Source organism: Eulemur rufifrons, chromosome 6 (genome assembly GCF_041146395.1).
Source record: "Eulemur rufifrons isolate Redbay chromosome 6, OSU_ERuf_1, whole genome shotgun sequence".
Classification (NCBI taxonomy): domain Eukaryota; kingdom Metazoa; phylum Chordata; class Mammalia; order Primates; family Lemuridae; genus Eulemur; species Eulemur rufifrons.
The window spans coordinates 51,491,337-51,508,082 of NC_090988.1; the positions used below are offsets into that span (position 1 = coordinate 51,491,337).

Sequence of the window (16,746 nt, forward strand, 5' to 3'; positions counted from 1 at the left end):
TTTTCTATATATATTTAGCTGTCCATATAATTTCTTTCTATTTTTAGTAGAGATGGGGTCTCGCTCTTGCTCAGGCTGGTCTCGAACTCCTGAGCTCAAACGATCCGCCCACCTCGGCCTCCCAGAGTGCTAGGATTACAGGCGTGAGCCACCGCGCCCGGCCAATAACTGGCATCCTTATCTGCTTTCTGCCTTCGATGGGAATACTTACAAAGTTTCACCATTAAGTCTAATACTGGCTGTAGGTTTGTGATAATCATCCTTTAGCATTTTAAGGACATTCCCTTCATTTTCTGCTTTGCAAAGAATTTTTATAACAACTGCTACTATATTATTGGCCAACATTTGAGGTTTTACCATGTGCCACATATATTGACTCATTTAATACACCCGGACATCCTATGAAATGGGTACTATTATTCCCTCTATTTAATATTGAAAGTAAAGCATAGGGAGATCAAGTAACTTGTCCAAAGTCACACAATGTATTAGTTTTCTATTACTGCTTTAAAAAAATAAAATAAATTTAAAATAAATTTGAAATAAATTTAATAGCTTAAAATAACACCTATTTACTATCTCATCGTTTCTATAGGTCAGAAGTCTAGGCACAGCATAGTTGGGTTCTCTGCTAAGAAGCTAAGAAGTCTGAAATCAAGATGTTAGCCAGGCTGTGGTCTCTGTGCAGCTCAGGATCCTTTTCCAGGCTCATCTGAGTTATTGGCATAATTTAGTTCCTTGTGGCTGTAGGGCTGAGCTGGTTCTCTGCTAGCTGTCAGCCACATTTCACTCTTAGTTCTCAAAGGCCATCCTCAGGTCCTAGCCACGTGGCCCCCTCCATTAGCAGTTCACAGCGTGGCTGTCTGCTTTCTTGCAGGCCAGCAGAACATCTGCTACTGCGTCTTGGCTCTCAAGGGCTCACTTGATTTGGTCAGGTCTACCCAGATAATCTCCCTTTATGTTAACTCAAAGTCAAATGATTAGGATTTTACTCAATCATGAGAGTAAAATCCTTTTAGAGTTGTCCCTTGGTATCTGTAGGGGATTGATTCCAGGACCCCCATGGATACCAAAATCTGAGGATGCTCAATTCCCCGATATAATGGTATAGTATTTGCGTATAACCTACACACAACCTCCTATATACTTTAAATCATCTCTATATTACTTATAATACCTAATATAATGTAAATGCTATGTAAATAGTTGTTATATTTTGTTTTTTAATTTGTATTATGTATTATTGTTGTATCATTTTTTTATTGTTTTAATATTTTTGATCTGTGGTTGGTTGAATTAGCGGATTCAGAAGGCTGACTGTATATTTCCAAGTTCTGTCCATACTGAAGGGGAGGATATACAAGGTATGTACACCAGGATAGTAGGAATCTCATGTGACATTTCAAATTCTGCCTACCATATACACTAAATATTAATAACAACCTGGATTTAAACTTGGGCCACCTGGTTTCAGAGTTTATACTCCTAATCAAAACCTATATTACCTTTCTAAATAAGTGTTCAATTTTATTGAATGGTTTTTTGCATCTATCAAAATGATAATATATTTCTCTTAATCTGTTAATGAGTGAGTTACGTGGAAAGGTTTTTAACATTGAGCCACTTTTCCTGAATTGCTAGATTCAGCTGGCATACATTTTGTTTTGCATGTTTGTATTTATGTCCATAAATGAATTTGTCTATAATTTTTATTTTTCCTATTGTCCTGTTTAGGTTGTTTTATCAAATTCACATTTGTTCGCTTTATTAAATATTTTGAAGGCAAAAGCTGGCTTTGGTGCTCACCTTATCTCTATAGGTTCTTGCCTTCACTCAGTTTTTGACCTAAGTATTCTTTATTTTCTGTTAACTAATAGACACATTAAATAATTTTTTTTCCCTAGAAGTTTCAGTATTGGTCAAGATATCCAGGCTACCATACTCAGGAAACAGATCCTATTCAGTCTTCCCATTTGGGGGATCAATTTTGTTGTTTTATATTTGTTTTTTTAAAAGGCCATTCTAGCTACCTTCTAAAAATTGTTCACAGTATGTTCTTAGGATTTTTCAATCTCTGCTGTATCTGTGTTTTCTTTTTTGTTTTTAATATTATCTGTATTTTTTAACTCAGCCATTACTTTTTGAATATCTCTTTCTTGCCATTCCTAATCTTTATTCCTAGAATTCCTATTAGATATATGTTGATACTCTCAATCATCCCCCATGTCCCATAACTTCTTTAATGCCCATCTATGTGTGAAACTCATGACAATGAACCATGGTATTTCTAATTTAATGTTTTAACCTTTTATTTCATTGGCTAGATTTGGGCGGATAAACACTATTGCTCCTCTGCTTCAATCTTGTCAAATAGGTCTTGACTTAGCATATTTTTATAGCAGTGAGCACTAAACACTAATTAGATATTCTCAGCAAAGTAATTTTTAAGTTGGCCCTAAAACGTTAAAAAGTACTTTCTAGTCAATTATTGGGCCTTTACTCTTTTTTTTTTTTTTTTTGAGACAGAGTCTCACTCTGTTGCCCAGGCTAGAGTGCCATGGCATCAGCCTAGCTCACAGCAACCTCAAACTCCTGGCCTTAAGTAATCCTGCCTCAGCCTCCTGAGTAGCTGGGACTACAGGCATGCGTCACCATGCCCGGCTAATTTTTTCTCTGTATATTTTTAGTTGTCCAGATAATTTCTTTCTATTTTTAGTAGAGACGGGGTCTTGCTCTTGCTCAGGCTGGTCTCGAACTCCTGAGCTCAAATGATCCACCTGCCTCGGCCTCCCAGAGTGCTAGGATTACAGCCAGCGCGTCTGGCTGGGCCTTTACTCTTAATGACAAATTGCCACTTGAGTCTGGTCCCAAACCACCTATCAACCAACCCTATCTTTCTCTGCTCAAAATCAGACTGTAATTCTTTCTATCCCTAAGGATAACAATGCAATGTGTTCATGAGACCTGGGCATGCCAGGTAAAGAAAGGAGTGTTACTGAATAAAGGGCATGAAACAAGGTGATTTTTATCTCTGAAACTGAATAATAAGCTTAAATAATATGCTCACTTTCTAAGTATACTCTGTAAAAACATCTAGTGTAAAGTCAATTCATATGGTAGACATTCACTAGTATTTACAGAATTGATTTTAAACTGACCATTTCTTTTAAAGAGAGAAAATAATTTTAATTGTTGTTAGTGTTCATTACTATATCACAAAGACCTAGGCCAATGTCTGTCACACAGTATGTACTAATTAAACATTTGATGAATACATGAATAAACAGGTTCATTTGTGCATTTATAATTCTGATACTATTAATCTTGATTTTGAATTAGCATTTGAGAACACAAAATTGAGTTAAGTATCTATTCCAAATTGCATACTAAGAAGACAGGGTAGGTTCCAATAAAAATGATACAAAATGGGAAAGGAAACTTCTTCCAGTGAAATGTGACCAACCTGCATCCTCTTAGAAAGGAATACTAACTATCATTTTCCCATGGAAATCACTGAGAGAAAATAACATGCTATTTACCAAATTTCTTTTCAACTAACTTATGAACCTCCTATTTTGTGATTTATACAGTAACTACAAATATAGAAACCAGTCTATGATAAAGAATTCTTATATCTCTCACACAGAATATTATTCAGCAAATTCAATATTGGGAGGTGACTTCTTAAAAGTTTTTCCTCTTTAATTTAATTTTTAAAGCTGGAAATTACAAAATTATGCACTACATGCTCAAAAATAAACATTCCCTGTATGGAATATCTTACAACAGAAGTTGTCCCAATAAATTCATCATCTACACATTTAAGAGTTTAAGTATAGGTGTCAATCAAACTCCAAGAGACCTGCCACTTCTCATTAGCTTACCAACCTTATATTTATACAAATTAAAATAATAAAATGCTTCAGTTGCTTATTGGTGTGTTTAATTAACTTACAACAGTAAATTCGTATAACTAACTACAGTTAACACTTCTAGTATTTCATCACTAGACTCTCCACATCATGAACCTGGGAGCCATCATTTATATTAATGGGAGTTACTAACAAGCATCATGGGAAGAATTAATTCTTTTGTAAGTCTTTTTAAAAGGTTTCCAATAATATACGTGAATAGCACTCAAAATTCTAGGCATTATTAACACCAATCATTGCTCAAAAGGAAATATGGAGAACTGCTACTATAAATTTAAAAACAAGAAGCAAGAACTGGTATATGAAAATGATATGAATTATGAGAAAAGTAACCACAGAAACATGTAGTTAGTCTTTAAAAAAAAGTAGCTTTTAAAAAATGTTAAAGAAAATAATGTTGCACAGAAATAAAGGCTTGAAAGGGATATAACACAAAAGGATAGAACCACTTTAAAAAATTAAATATTAGCTATATAACTGTGGATAATTCCAAAACAGAAGAGGTAACTAAGAGATAATTTGATTAAATATCTGTAAAATATAGACACAATAAACATTTCTAGAATGCATACATGGAAAAGAGTCTAGCATATAACCAGAAGTGGGGTTGTTAGGTTGAATAGAGTTTGTACAGATTTAACTGTATTGTTAAACTGCTCTATGAAGTAGAATATCTGAAATTCTCAACAAGGATTAGAGTTTCTTTTCTTCTATATGCTCACTAAATTTGGTATGAAATAGACATTCTAATTTTGGTCACTTCGATGTATATAAAAAAACAGTATCTCCTTCTGGTTTTATTTGCATTTTCCTGATTACTAGTGAGGCCGAATATTTTTCTTATGTTATTAAATATTTAGGCTTTGTTTTTCTGTAATAGCTTCTTTATATACTATGTCCATATTTCTATTACGTTGATTGCTCTTTTACTTATTGATATATAAAGACTTTTAAAAATATATTCTAGATCCCGAACTTTGGTTATCAATATGCTATAAATTATCTTCCAATCTGTGGCTTGCCTTTTCATTTTGTTTGTTTTCTTTTGTTATAAACAAGTTTTTTTTCTTAAATGAAATCAAACTTACGGCCCATTTCTCATATTATTGTCTATGTGTTTCTGTGATTTACTTAAGAAATCCTTTCCAAATTCAAAGTCAAGGATTTTCAAATTCTAAAAACCTAGGAGTCTCATTTCGACTGAAATGAAATAAGATTTAAAAATTCAACCAGAAAGGAAAAACATTAATGTTGTGACTATATTCATTTATTCAGTGTACAAATATTTACTGAGTGACTATTATTTGCAAAGGTCATTTTACATAAATTCTCTCTTTTATGACCCACATTTCTGTGAATCCACTATTTTTGTTTTTCAGATGAGTATACTAAGGCTACAGAGGTGAAGTAAACTGGTTCAAGGTGTACCTGATGCCAAAGTTCTTTCAGGAGTGAAATGGGAAAGCCACGGTTTCTCCTTTCCTAAGTCAGAATACACAATTACTATTATTTAAAAGCCGATATGTTAGACAGTTACATGTGGAAGTAATTCTATCTTTAAGTCAAATGAGTCATATGTTTATTATAACCAATTTATGATCTAAAACATGTTAAAGATATATTCCTATGTTTTGAATAAATGTATTTCATATTAACCACTTAAAGCTAATAATCTTTGAAAAGAATTTTAAACTGATGAGAACAGATACTACACTTGATCTTAGTCTAAAGGCCGAGAAGATATGAAAATAATTTTAGTATTTACTTAGACTAAAGAGTAAATTATAAACTTACTCTTCTTTTAATCTATGCCTAAATGTAAACTGCTGAGCAACTTCAAGTGAATTCACACACAGGGCAGTGTGAGAAACTGGAAGCTTTGGTCCACGGAAGGTGCAATATCTGTTTTGTGCCAGTATGTCCTTCTGTTGCTTCTAGCCTTTGCTTGGACAGCTGCTAATCTTGTTCCATACTCAGCAGCTCAGATGTTTGGGGACCACCTCCTCAAGTATGCCTTTGCTGGTTACTTCCAACCCAACTCTGTGCTGATCTCTAACATGCCCTTATTGAAGTGGGGTGGAGAAGATGGCCAAACGGAAACCTCCAGCAATCATCCCTCCACACAAACACCAAATTTAACAACTATCCATACAGGGAAGCAACTTCAGAAGAACCAAAAATCAGGTAAGTGCTCACAGTCCCTGGTTTTAACATTATATCTAACATGGCCATTATTACGCTGAGAACGACTGTCTGCTGACTTGCTGTCCACTCCTCTCCATTCAGTTTAGAAGCTGAGTAATTTTACCTAACACCAGCATCCTGTGTAATGTACTAGTCCACAATACATGGATGACTTTCTTGTGATGTAACCCTCCTGTAATTTAACTCTCTTGTGACTTAACTATTAAATGTATGTGAATTAAATACCATATCAGTTTTTCATTTTCAAGGAATTAGAGAATAAAAACAACTATTAAAACGAATTGATCATTTAATATGATTCAGAAATTACTTTTGATAATCATCTTTATTAACTGTAAATCATCTAGGGTAAAGGTATAAAAATATGGCAGTTAACAGAATTATCTGGATAAAAGAATGACATAGATTTATTTTACAATGATACTATTATCCAGGACATAAGTGTTATAATCCTTAGAAAACTGTCTAGAGAACTTTTATAAGATGCTTTGGGGGAAGTTAAAATAATTTCACATCTACCTAAACATAATTTTCTTACTCTTTCCATCATTTATTTTTTCAGAAAACTAAAATATTCTACAAATCGCCTACTGCAAATTCTTTGGCTTGATATAATTACCTTCCTCTCCCCTATTCTTTGCCTACCAAAAAAATCAAACATATAAGAATTAAAAAGAAGAGCAGAGCTATGTTCAATGCAACATCAATAAAATTCTTATTTATGAAAGTAAACAATTCATATAACAACATAAAGTATCTATGTGTCCTATGATAAATATTGAAAGACTACAAAAGGCCAGTCCATGAACTAACTGGAGAGCTCACTGATGCTCTGGGGACCTTTTGTTGAGAAACACTGATCTCACATATTCTAATAATGTAATAACATTGAACTCATGACATAGCCCACTATTAACTGAATATATTATTCCTCTGTCCCATCCCCCCCAAGCATTATACTGAATCTCTATTCTGATTTGAGTATATGGAAAACTAGAAAAGCAGTAAGTTCAGGTTGGGGTTACATGTCAGAGTCATCTGGTTTTCTTTCTTATTCCACTGTCCCATTACATTACCGTATTTTAATTTAGTTGGTTGCAGAAAGCTGAGATGACAATAATACTAGTGAAGACTTCCTCATCCAGATAATAACATCAGCACTATAAAAGCACACTTCATTAAAAACAACACACACAACAATATACCTCCAAGTGTCAGTGATGAAATAGCTGCACAATTACTTTTGACTCATTTTCCACATTTCCCCTCTCTCAGTGGAATGCCTAATCTTCATAAGGTGTTCATTTCCTGTCTCACCCAGCAACCACCTTCTGCATTTTTATTTTGTTGATCTCTCTTGCCTGAATTTCCATGGGGATTCCTCATTTTAAAACATGCTCTTTGCTCTCACTCCTGAACACAACCCCATCAGCACTGATGCCTGTGCCTTGGATTACAACAAGTACAGAAGTTAATAGCTTGCCATGGTCCTAAGGGATTCTGAAGTAATGATTGTCCTGACCAGAGCATCTAGAGTTAAAACTAGGGGCCGTGGTGTGGAGTATCAGATTACCTAATAGCATTTGCAAAACCTGGACATCCCTTTTGCTCTCCTAATTCAATTCAACAAATATTTATTGTCTACACAACATAAGTCTTTCTGCAAGGCATGGAGAAGTTTAATCCTGAGTAAGATGTAGTTGAAAATATTTCAGACAAGAATAAGACAACTCAAATACACCACCTGCATTACTGAACTGGGCTGTTGTGAAAATTAAATAGGAGTATATACAAAAGCACCTCATTTCTGAGATATCATATAGAGAGAGTTGTTCATAGGACTACAAAGACTGAGAGTACACCAAACTATGGGAAATCAAGAAAGAGCTTATGAGGAAAGTTTTAGACAATAATGGAAGGGCTTTATGCACAACTACAATTTTGTTCCTAGTGATGGCTAGGGAAGGCATTCCAGATAAATAGAATAGCATGGACAATGAGTATCAAAGTAGGAAATAACGTGATATGTTTGGAAAACAACCAGTTGTTCGGTTTCACTAAAGCACAGGCTATGAACTGGGAGGGAACTGGGGATAAGACTAAGAAAGTAAGTAGCAGGCCAGGCTGGAAACTATTTAGTTTGAACATTCTCTACACTCCTTTTAAGAATAAGGGCTTCTGGTCTGTGCAGTGGCTCATGCCTGTATTCCTAGCACTGTGGGTGGCTGAAACAGGAGGATCGTTTGAGGTCAGGAGTTTGAGACCAGCCTGAGCAAGAGCAAGAGCCTGTCTCTACCAAAAACAGAAAAAATTGGCTGGGTGTGGTGTTGTGCACCTGTAATCCCAGCTACTCAGCAGGCTGAGGCAGGAGGATTGCGTGACCCCAGGAGTTTGAGGTTGCAGTGAGCTATGATGATGCCATTGTACTCTACCCAGAGCAACGGAGTGAGACCCTGTCTCAAGAAGAAGACGACATTTTGACCTCTTCCCATGAATCACAAATGTTCCACATGGGATCTAGAATGGTGAATCCTTTCCAAAAAGTTTTCAGTTGACTTTGCCCAAATTCATCAGAGGTACCACTATCTATGGCAGCTATAGCCTTACAGAATGTATTTCTTAAATAATAAGACTTGAAGGCCAGGCACAGTGGCTCACATCTGCAATCCTAGCACTCTGGGAGGCCGAGGCGGGTGGATCGCTCAAGGTCAGGAGTTCGAGACCAGCTTGAGCAAGAGCAAGGCCCCGTCTCTACTAAAAATAGAAAGAAATTATCTGGCCAACTAAAAATACATATAGAAAAAAATTAGCAGGGCATGGTGGTGCATGCCTGTAGTCCCAGCTATTCGGGAGGCTGAGGCAGTAGGATTGTTTAAGCCCAGGAGTTTGAGGTTGCTGTGAACTAGGCTGATGCCACGGCACTCACTCTAGCCCAGGCAACAGAGCGAGATTCTGTCTCAAAAAAAAAAAAATAATAATAATAATAGGACTTGAAAGTTGAAATTATACCTTGATCCATGGGCTGCAGAATAGATGTTGTGTTAACAGGCATGAAAACAACTTTAATCTTCTTGTACATCTCCATCAGGGCTCTTGGGTGACCAGGTGCAGTGTCAATGAGCAGTTAATATTTTGAAAGGAATCTTTTTTTCTGAGGAGCGGGTCTCAACAGGGGGCTTAAAACATTCAGTAAGCCATGCTGTAAACAGATATGCTGTCATCCGGACTTTGTTGTTCCATTTATAGAGCACAGGCAGAGTAAATTTAGCAAAATTCTTAAGGGTCCTAGGATTTTAAGTCGAAGCCCTAGCTTCAACTTAAAGTCAGCAGCTGCATTAGCCCCTAACAAGAGAGTCAGCCTACACTTTGAAGCCAGGCATTGACTTCTCTAGCTATGAACATCCTAGGTGGCATCTTCTTCCCATAGAAGGCTGTTTTGTCTACATTGAAAATCTGTTGTTTAGTGTAGCCACCTTCATGAATGATCTTAGCTAGATCTTCTGGATAATTTGCTACAGCTTCTAAACATCAGCATTTGCTGCTTCACCTTGCATCTTTACGTTCTGGAGATGGCTTCTTTCAAGCCTCATGAACGAACTTCTGCTAGCTTCCAACTTTTCTTCTACAACTTCTTCACCTTCATATAATTGAAGAGAGTTAGAGCTTTGCTCTGGATTAGGGATAAGGGAATGTTGTAGCTGCTCTGATCTTCTATCCAGACTAGTAAAACTTTCTCTGTATCAGCAATAAGGCTGTTTCACTGTCTTATTCATGTATTCACCAGAGTCACACTTGTCATTTCCTTCAAGAACTTTTCTTTTGCATTCACAATTTGGCTAACTCTTTGGCACAAGAGGCCTAGCTTTCGGCTGATCTCAGCTTTCAACGTGCTTTTCACACTGAAGCTAATAATTTCTAGCTTTTGATTTAAATTGAGAGACATGGGACTCTTCCTTTCACTCGAACACTTAGAGGCCACTTTAGAGTTATTATTAATTGGCCTAATTTCAATATTGTTGTGTCTCAGGGAATACAGAGGCCCAAGGAGAGGGAGAATAATGGGGGGAATGCCCGGTGAGTGGAACAGTTAGAACGCATAATACCATTTATTAAGTTTGCTGTCTTACACGGGCATGGTCCATGGCACCCCAAACAATTACAATGGTAACATCAAAGATCACTGATCACAAATCACCATAATAGATATAATAATAATATTGGAAAAGTTTGAAATATTTTGAGAATTACCAAAATGTGATACAAGGAAAGGCACAAAGTGAGCATATACTATTTAAAAAATGGCACCAACAAACTTGCTTGAGGCAAGGTTGGCACAAATCTTAAATTTGTAAAAAAAAATGCAGTATCTGCAAAGCTCAATAAAACAAAGCATAATAAAACAAGGCATGCCTATAAAAGAGACAACCCTTCAGACCTACAACAGTTTTTTTTAACCTCTGTACTCCAGGAACTTCACTAATCTTCTACATTTACAACACTGGCAAAGATAATATATCTCACAGCCTTATTACAACACATTGCCACTGGATTGCATTTTTAATTCTCATTAACCCTTTCTTAGGCCCATCCTTCCTCCTAGCACCTAACAACTTACATGGTTGCCTGGAATTCCTGTTGCAAGGTTAATGTATACATAATATAGTTGTAAAATTTTGTTAGGCGTCTTCCTTATGCCAAGCACTACGCTTTATTTGAGCATCTTAACAACCTAGTAACATAATGACATAGGTCTAGGAGAAGCAAGAGTCAGAGAAGAGAATATTTCCACAGTCACTCAGCGATAAGATGAGAAGTCAACATGATTCGAGCCTTAAATAATTGGAAATAAAAAACAAAAAACGAACTCTATCAAATGTAAATAATTTGAAGCAAGAGAGAAGAGGTATTTTGCATTGTACCTTTTAGAGAAAAAACACATGTCAAGCGAACCAACTGATGCTAAATGTGACTTAAATAATTAACATTTTCAGTGGAACTTAACAACATAGAGACTTTACTTAACATATAGGGATTCATAACATAGCATTTTTCACAAGGGTGCTTTCCCTAAATCAGGAAAAGGGGTATTTCCATCTCAAATACAGATCCATTTTGATAAACACACTTCTATCTCCTGTATGTTTGCTTTAAAAGAACTACACTTGAGATCCAACACTCCATCTTCTGGGCTTGCCTTTCTTCAGTGGGCCACATCAAAGTGTATGCTTAGTTAACTTGTATGACCTCATTTCATCTTCCAACCTGTTTTTCCATTTGTGAAATGAAGGGTTCAATTAGATGATATAATAATATTCTGCCTGCTTCTAAAACACAGTAAGTCTACAATTCTGCATGGACACTTTTATTTCATCTTTATTTCTGTTCCATGGAGTACTGTTAGGTAATTATAAAGAGTTAAACTACAGACATTGTAGAAAACTTTCACATGAACAGATATTTCTCAACTTAGGTCAAATTCCTGTAATCAAGTGAGAAATCCAAAAGAACTAATAATTTCATTCATTTCAGCAATATTAGTCACCCTGAAAAATATTTGTTTGATTATACTTTTAAGTTACACAGCAAAGAAAAACAGAAAACCAAAGCATTTGGTCCACCCTTTTTCACTGCCAGTCATCAGATTCATCCACTGTTCAACTTAAAGCTTTGGGGTCTGGGTCTACCGAGTGCTCTAAATGCCAACATCTTAGCAACAACCTATAATAAAATGAAGATGAAAGGTTATAAGAAATGTTCTAATTTATAGGATACACAGTAGAGAGTTGAAAATTAAAGCCATAGCACTTAAGTCTAAGCACAATGTGAAAATCTCCCACTTCTGGAAAGAGGCCATCAGATTTAATTGGATGCCATGAAAGCAAACAGATGCTAATTTAGTGGAAACAGCAATAATTTCTGAACTCTGCATTAAAACGGCTTGATTAACAAACAGAAGCTGAGAATTTTTATAGGAAGGAATACATAATTCTTAATATAAGGTGTTGTCAACAGGTGTTTAAGTATGCCTGAAACACGTAATAATAGAAATCAGGAGTCAGAATTATAGCAGTCTGAAAACTAGAGCTCTAGAATTTTCATTTATGTTTTCAACGTAAGTGCTTTATATCAACAAAATCCCAGGTGCCAGTCACTATTTTAGGGAAGATTTAATACTTACAGAAATAAAGTTCAAGATATTCTAATTACTTCAAGAAAATGCCATTAGAAAAAAATCCTCATTCATTTATTTAACAAGTCAGTTATTGCCAGGCCAGGAGATAGGTTGAGGGAATACAGAGATAAGGAATCAGTCTGCTCACTGCTACTCTGCAAATCTTGTCTCTTCCCTCCTGGGGAGGGAATCTAGTTACGCTGAAGGGGAAGATCCAGTAAACCTCTAGACCTGCCTATGCGACTGTAAGAAAAACAAAAGATGGCAGGTCACAAGACCTGGGGACTTGTCTGGTCAGCCCATTTATTTAAGGATACATGACTGCTTTATGCACCTTGTCACAAAAAAGGTGGTAGATCATGAAAACAGACCATTCCACTCTCATGAGAATCAGATCCACAGGCAATGACTATGATCTCAGCCCAATATTATCTGATTTTGGACACATTGCAATTTCTTTGTACTTTAGAAATCTGTCTCTAAAAGAAATCAGAATCAATCAAGAAAAAAGGACAATTCTTGGGGTTTTGGTCAGGATCCTCCATAGGAATTTAAGTACACAAAATCAAGGAAATGGGAAAAATAACATTAGCATTTCTCTAGGTTCCAATAATTCCACTGCAGAAAAACAGCTGACCATCTTTTAGAGATTTGTAAAAAGTCTTGTAAACAGGCCAGGAAGTTTCAAAAGTGCCTGCCAATTATACCATCCTCTATTTCTCCCTCTGAGAATAAAACAAAAAATTTCAGACATCTTTTGATGGCTTGAAAAAGCCATATGCTCTAACCAGCTACGCCTAACTCAAGGACTATTTCACTAATCCATTCTGAATGTATAATCTACCAGACAGTTAAGTTGCCCAATAACAATGAATAATAAATTTCGTTTCGAAAATCACTTTAAAACCCACTTTTCAGTCCTCAGTGAAAGAAGTGCTGGAAGTGGGGGGTGCACTGCAGCTGGACTCTGGTTACATTCCTTCGTGTTTTGTGGTCTGAACCTCACAGTGAAATGCAGCAAAGATTCCAGAGTTTCCCTTTACAGTGTGCAGGTGCACAAGTAACGGTGTAGGCAAGGCATCAGTCCAGACCCGTGTTTCCAACAGGCTAGACAAAGGAAAAAATAGCTTTTTTTTTCCTTCCAGCAAAATTGGAAGGGATTTGAACTCTACTATCTCATGTGCCAATAGTCAGATGAGACAGGTAATCAGAGAGAGCAGAGGCTGAGAATTCCTAGGGCTACTACATTAAGTATAATTTGTCCAATGAGCCATTTAATTCCTATTTTTCATCTCCCATGAAGACCTGATTCCATCTGATACCCTGGGCAAGGTTTACATCAAAATCGAAAATTCAGGCGCCAGGCTTGGTGGCTCACACCTGTAATCCTAGCACTCTGGGAGGCCAAGACAGAAGGATCGCTTGAGCCCGGGAGTTTGACATTGCTGTGAGCTAGGCTGATGCCATGGCACTCTAGTCTAGGCAACAGAGTGAAACTCTGTCTCATTCATAAATAAATAAATAAATGCAGATGATGTTATGCAACCAAGGTTGAGAATAACTTATCTACAATATTGTATATTACCTTATCTTTCTTATTTTCCTTCCTGTTACTTTTCCAGGGCTTCACTAACTGTTCCTTAGAGGCTTCAGATGGAGACTTAGATGATTTACTTTCACAGCTTTCTTTTTTTTCCTGATGTATGCACTTAAGGGTATAAATTTCCCTCTGAGCACAGATACAGCTGCACCGTATAAGCTTTGATATGCTATATTCTCATTATCATTCAGTTAAAAATAATTTTAAACTTCCATTATGGTTTCTTCTTTGATCTATAGGTTACACAGAAGTATATTTTTAATATTCATACATTTGTGAATTTTATTATTGGATTCTAGTAAATTCTACTATTGTCAGAGCACAAATTCTGAATTATTTCAATCTTTTGAAATTTGTTGAGGACTGGCATATCCAATTTTGGTAAATGTGCCACATGTACCAGAAAAGAACATGTATCCTGCAAATATTTAGTGCAATGTTCTTTACACTACTTAGATTTAGTTTATTAATTATATTGCTATGCCTTTTAGATACCGATTCTTTTGTCTACTTGTTCTAATTGTTAATTAAATAAAATTTAAAGTCCTCTGCCATTGGATTTCCTTTGTAGTTCTGTGAATTTTTGTCTCTACCTTTGAGTTTATGTTTTTAGGGGGGGTGTGTGTATAAATAATTGTCTTTATTATAATAAAATATTCTACTTTATTATAATTGCTTTAAATTTTACTTTAATATTAGTATAGTTTTATTAGTTCTCATTTGGATAATATTTGCATAATATATCTTTATTCACTCTTATACTTTCAATATTTCTGTGTCCTTATATTTAAGGTATGTCTTGAACGCAAGATGAGTTTGGTTTTTTATTCAGTCTGACAATCTTTGTTTTTAAAAATAATATTAACACCATTTACATTTAATGTAATTATAGAATAAGTTTGGGTTCATATCTGCAAATGTACTAGTTTGCTCTTTATCCCACTTATTTAATGTTCATCTTCCTTTCATTTCTTGCCTTCTTTTGGATTAATCAAGTATTTTTGATTTTTTTCCACTTACCACCTCTATTAATTTTTTGCTTGCACAAAACAACTCTTTTAGTGGTAATGAGATTATAACACACATCCTTGATTTATTAAAGTCTAATATAAATTAGTACCTTTAACATTTTCCAGATGATGCTAGGATCTTGGAGCACTTTCACTCCATTTGACCCTTCCCACCTTTGTATTAGAATCACGCATTATAATCCCACATATATTTTATGCACATGTATCTTATATTTAATAAGACATTACTTCTACTGTTCTTTGCTTCTTCCTGCATTTCCATGTTTCTGTGTGAGATTATTTTTATCCTGCCCTTAGTATTTCCTTTAGTGTAGTTCTGCTGGAATGAACTTTTTCAGTTTTGATGGTCTAAAATGTCTTTATTTTGCCCTTACTTATGAAAGATATTTTCACTGGGCATAGAATTCTAAGTTGACAGTTATTTTCTTTCAGGCCTTTAACACACTGACTGCCACACTAGAAAAATAATTTTTCCCTTGGGGCCACAGTGTTTTATTATAAAAATAGAATAAAAACTTTGAAAACAAAATGATCCTTTTTAATTTAATGAAAAATTTGTTATTTTTTATTATTTTCTGTGTGTAAGTTATATAAAACTTGAAAAATAGTTCACGTGGCTCCCAAGGTGGAGAGTTGTGAGTTACATATGTTTCACAAGGCCCTAGGCTCAAAACTAGCCTGAGTTAAATACAACTCACAGGGCAGATAATGTGTTAAAATGTCATTGCATCACCTTTTGGCTGTCATTGTTTGGTTGAGAAATCAGCTCCCAGTCTTAATCTTTTGATGCTAACATGTCTTTTTTCTCTAGCTGCTTTTAATATTTTCACTTTGTCTTTGATTTTCAGCATTTAATTTCCTCAGGAATGTTTTCTTCATAGCTATTCTGCTTTGTATTTAATGTTTCTTAAATTAATAGCTTAATGTCTTTTGTTAAATTTGGAAAATTCTTGGTCATTATCTCTTAAAATATTGTGTTCACCCCATGCTCTTTACAACCTCTCTGTGACAGTAATTATATGTATATTAGACATTTGTGTTGTATCTTACATATGTCTAGCACTTTTCTCTACATACCGTCTCTCTTGGATTTGGTTAGAATGTTTCTACTGGCCTATCTTTCAGTCCACTAATCCACTTTTCAGCTATGTTCAATCTGCTATTAAACATTTTATCCTTTAGCTGGTTGGCTCTCTGACAAATCTTTTAACTATTTCACTTGCTGAATGGCAGGCAACAGATACTATACAAATTTTTGCAGAACATATGACAGATGTCCTCACAAAAGTGAAAGGAAAGTAAATTAAATGGAGTATTTGCTATCATTAGCAATTTTTAGAAGTGTAGGAGTTAAACTAATAACATCTAAATGAATAATTACATTTGATTTAAAAGAAATGGAGCACTTTACAAAGGTTATATAAAAGTTGCCACATTTTATATTTTTAATATATCCCATGTTTTATACTGGTTTGATGTTAGAAGCATTAAAAAAAAGACACTTACTCTCTCTCCTTTTCAGTCAGCTTGTCATTGATATTATCTTTGATTGTTGATCTAGATCCCTTATGAATTATAGGATATCTGAGGGGCACTTGTAGGAAAAAGGAAATCATGGAGACCAAATGTGCAGTATAACCAAGGGCAACAGCAATGCTTCCATCATCTTTTGCTGTAAATTCAAAAGCAGAGGAAAAGAAAACAACTATTTACCTTAGAAATGTAGCTATGAGATAACATATCAATTTCAAAGGAGATATAAATATTAATCACTTATCTAAATTATATGAATTTTATACAAATCTA

General features: G+C 35.2%; 1 protein-coding gene and 1 pseudogene across 3 annotated transcripts in view; both read right to left on the bottom strand.

Moving 5' to 3' along the window:
* UVRAG (UV radiation resistance associated) overlaps positions 1-16,746 on the bottom strand; it is a 281,364-nt gene that overhangs the window by 86,869 nt on the left and 177,749 nt on the right. For all 3 annotated transcript variants that reach the window (XM_069470994.1, XM_069470993.1, XM_069470992.1), the window contains one exon: positions 16,447-16,612. In XM_069470994.1, coding sequence (XP_069327095.1) covers positions 16,447-16,612 — 166 coding nt within the window. The remainder of the gene's footprint in view (positions 1-16,446; positions 16,613-16,746) is intronic.
* LOC138385473 (U2 spliceosomal RNA) lies at positions 5,569-5,676 on the bottom strand (annotated as a pseudogene).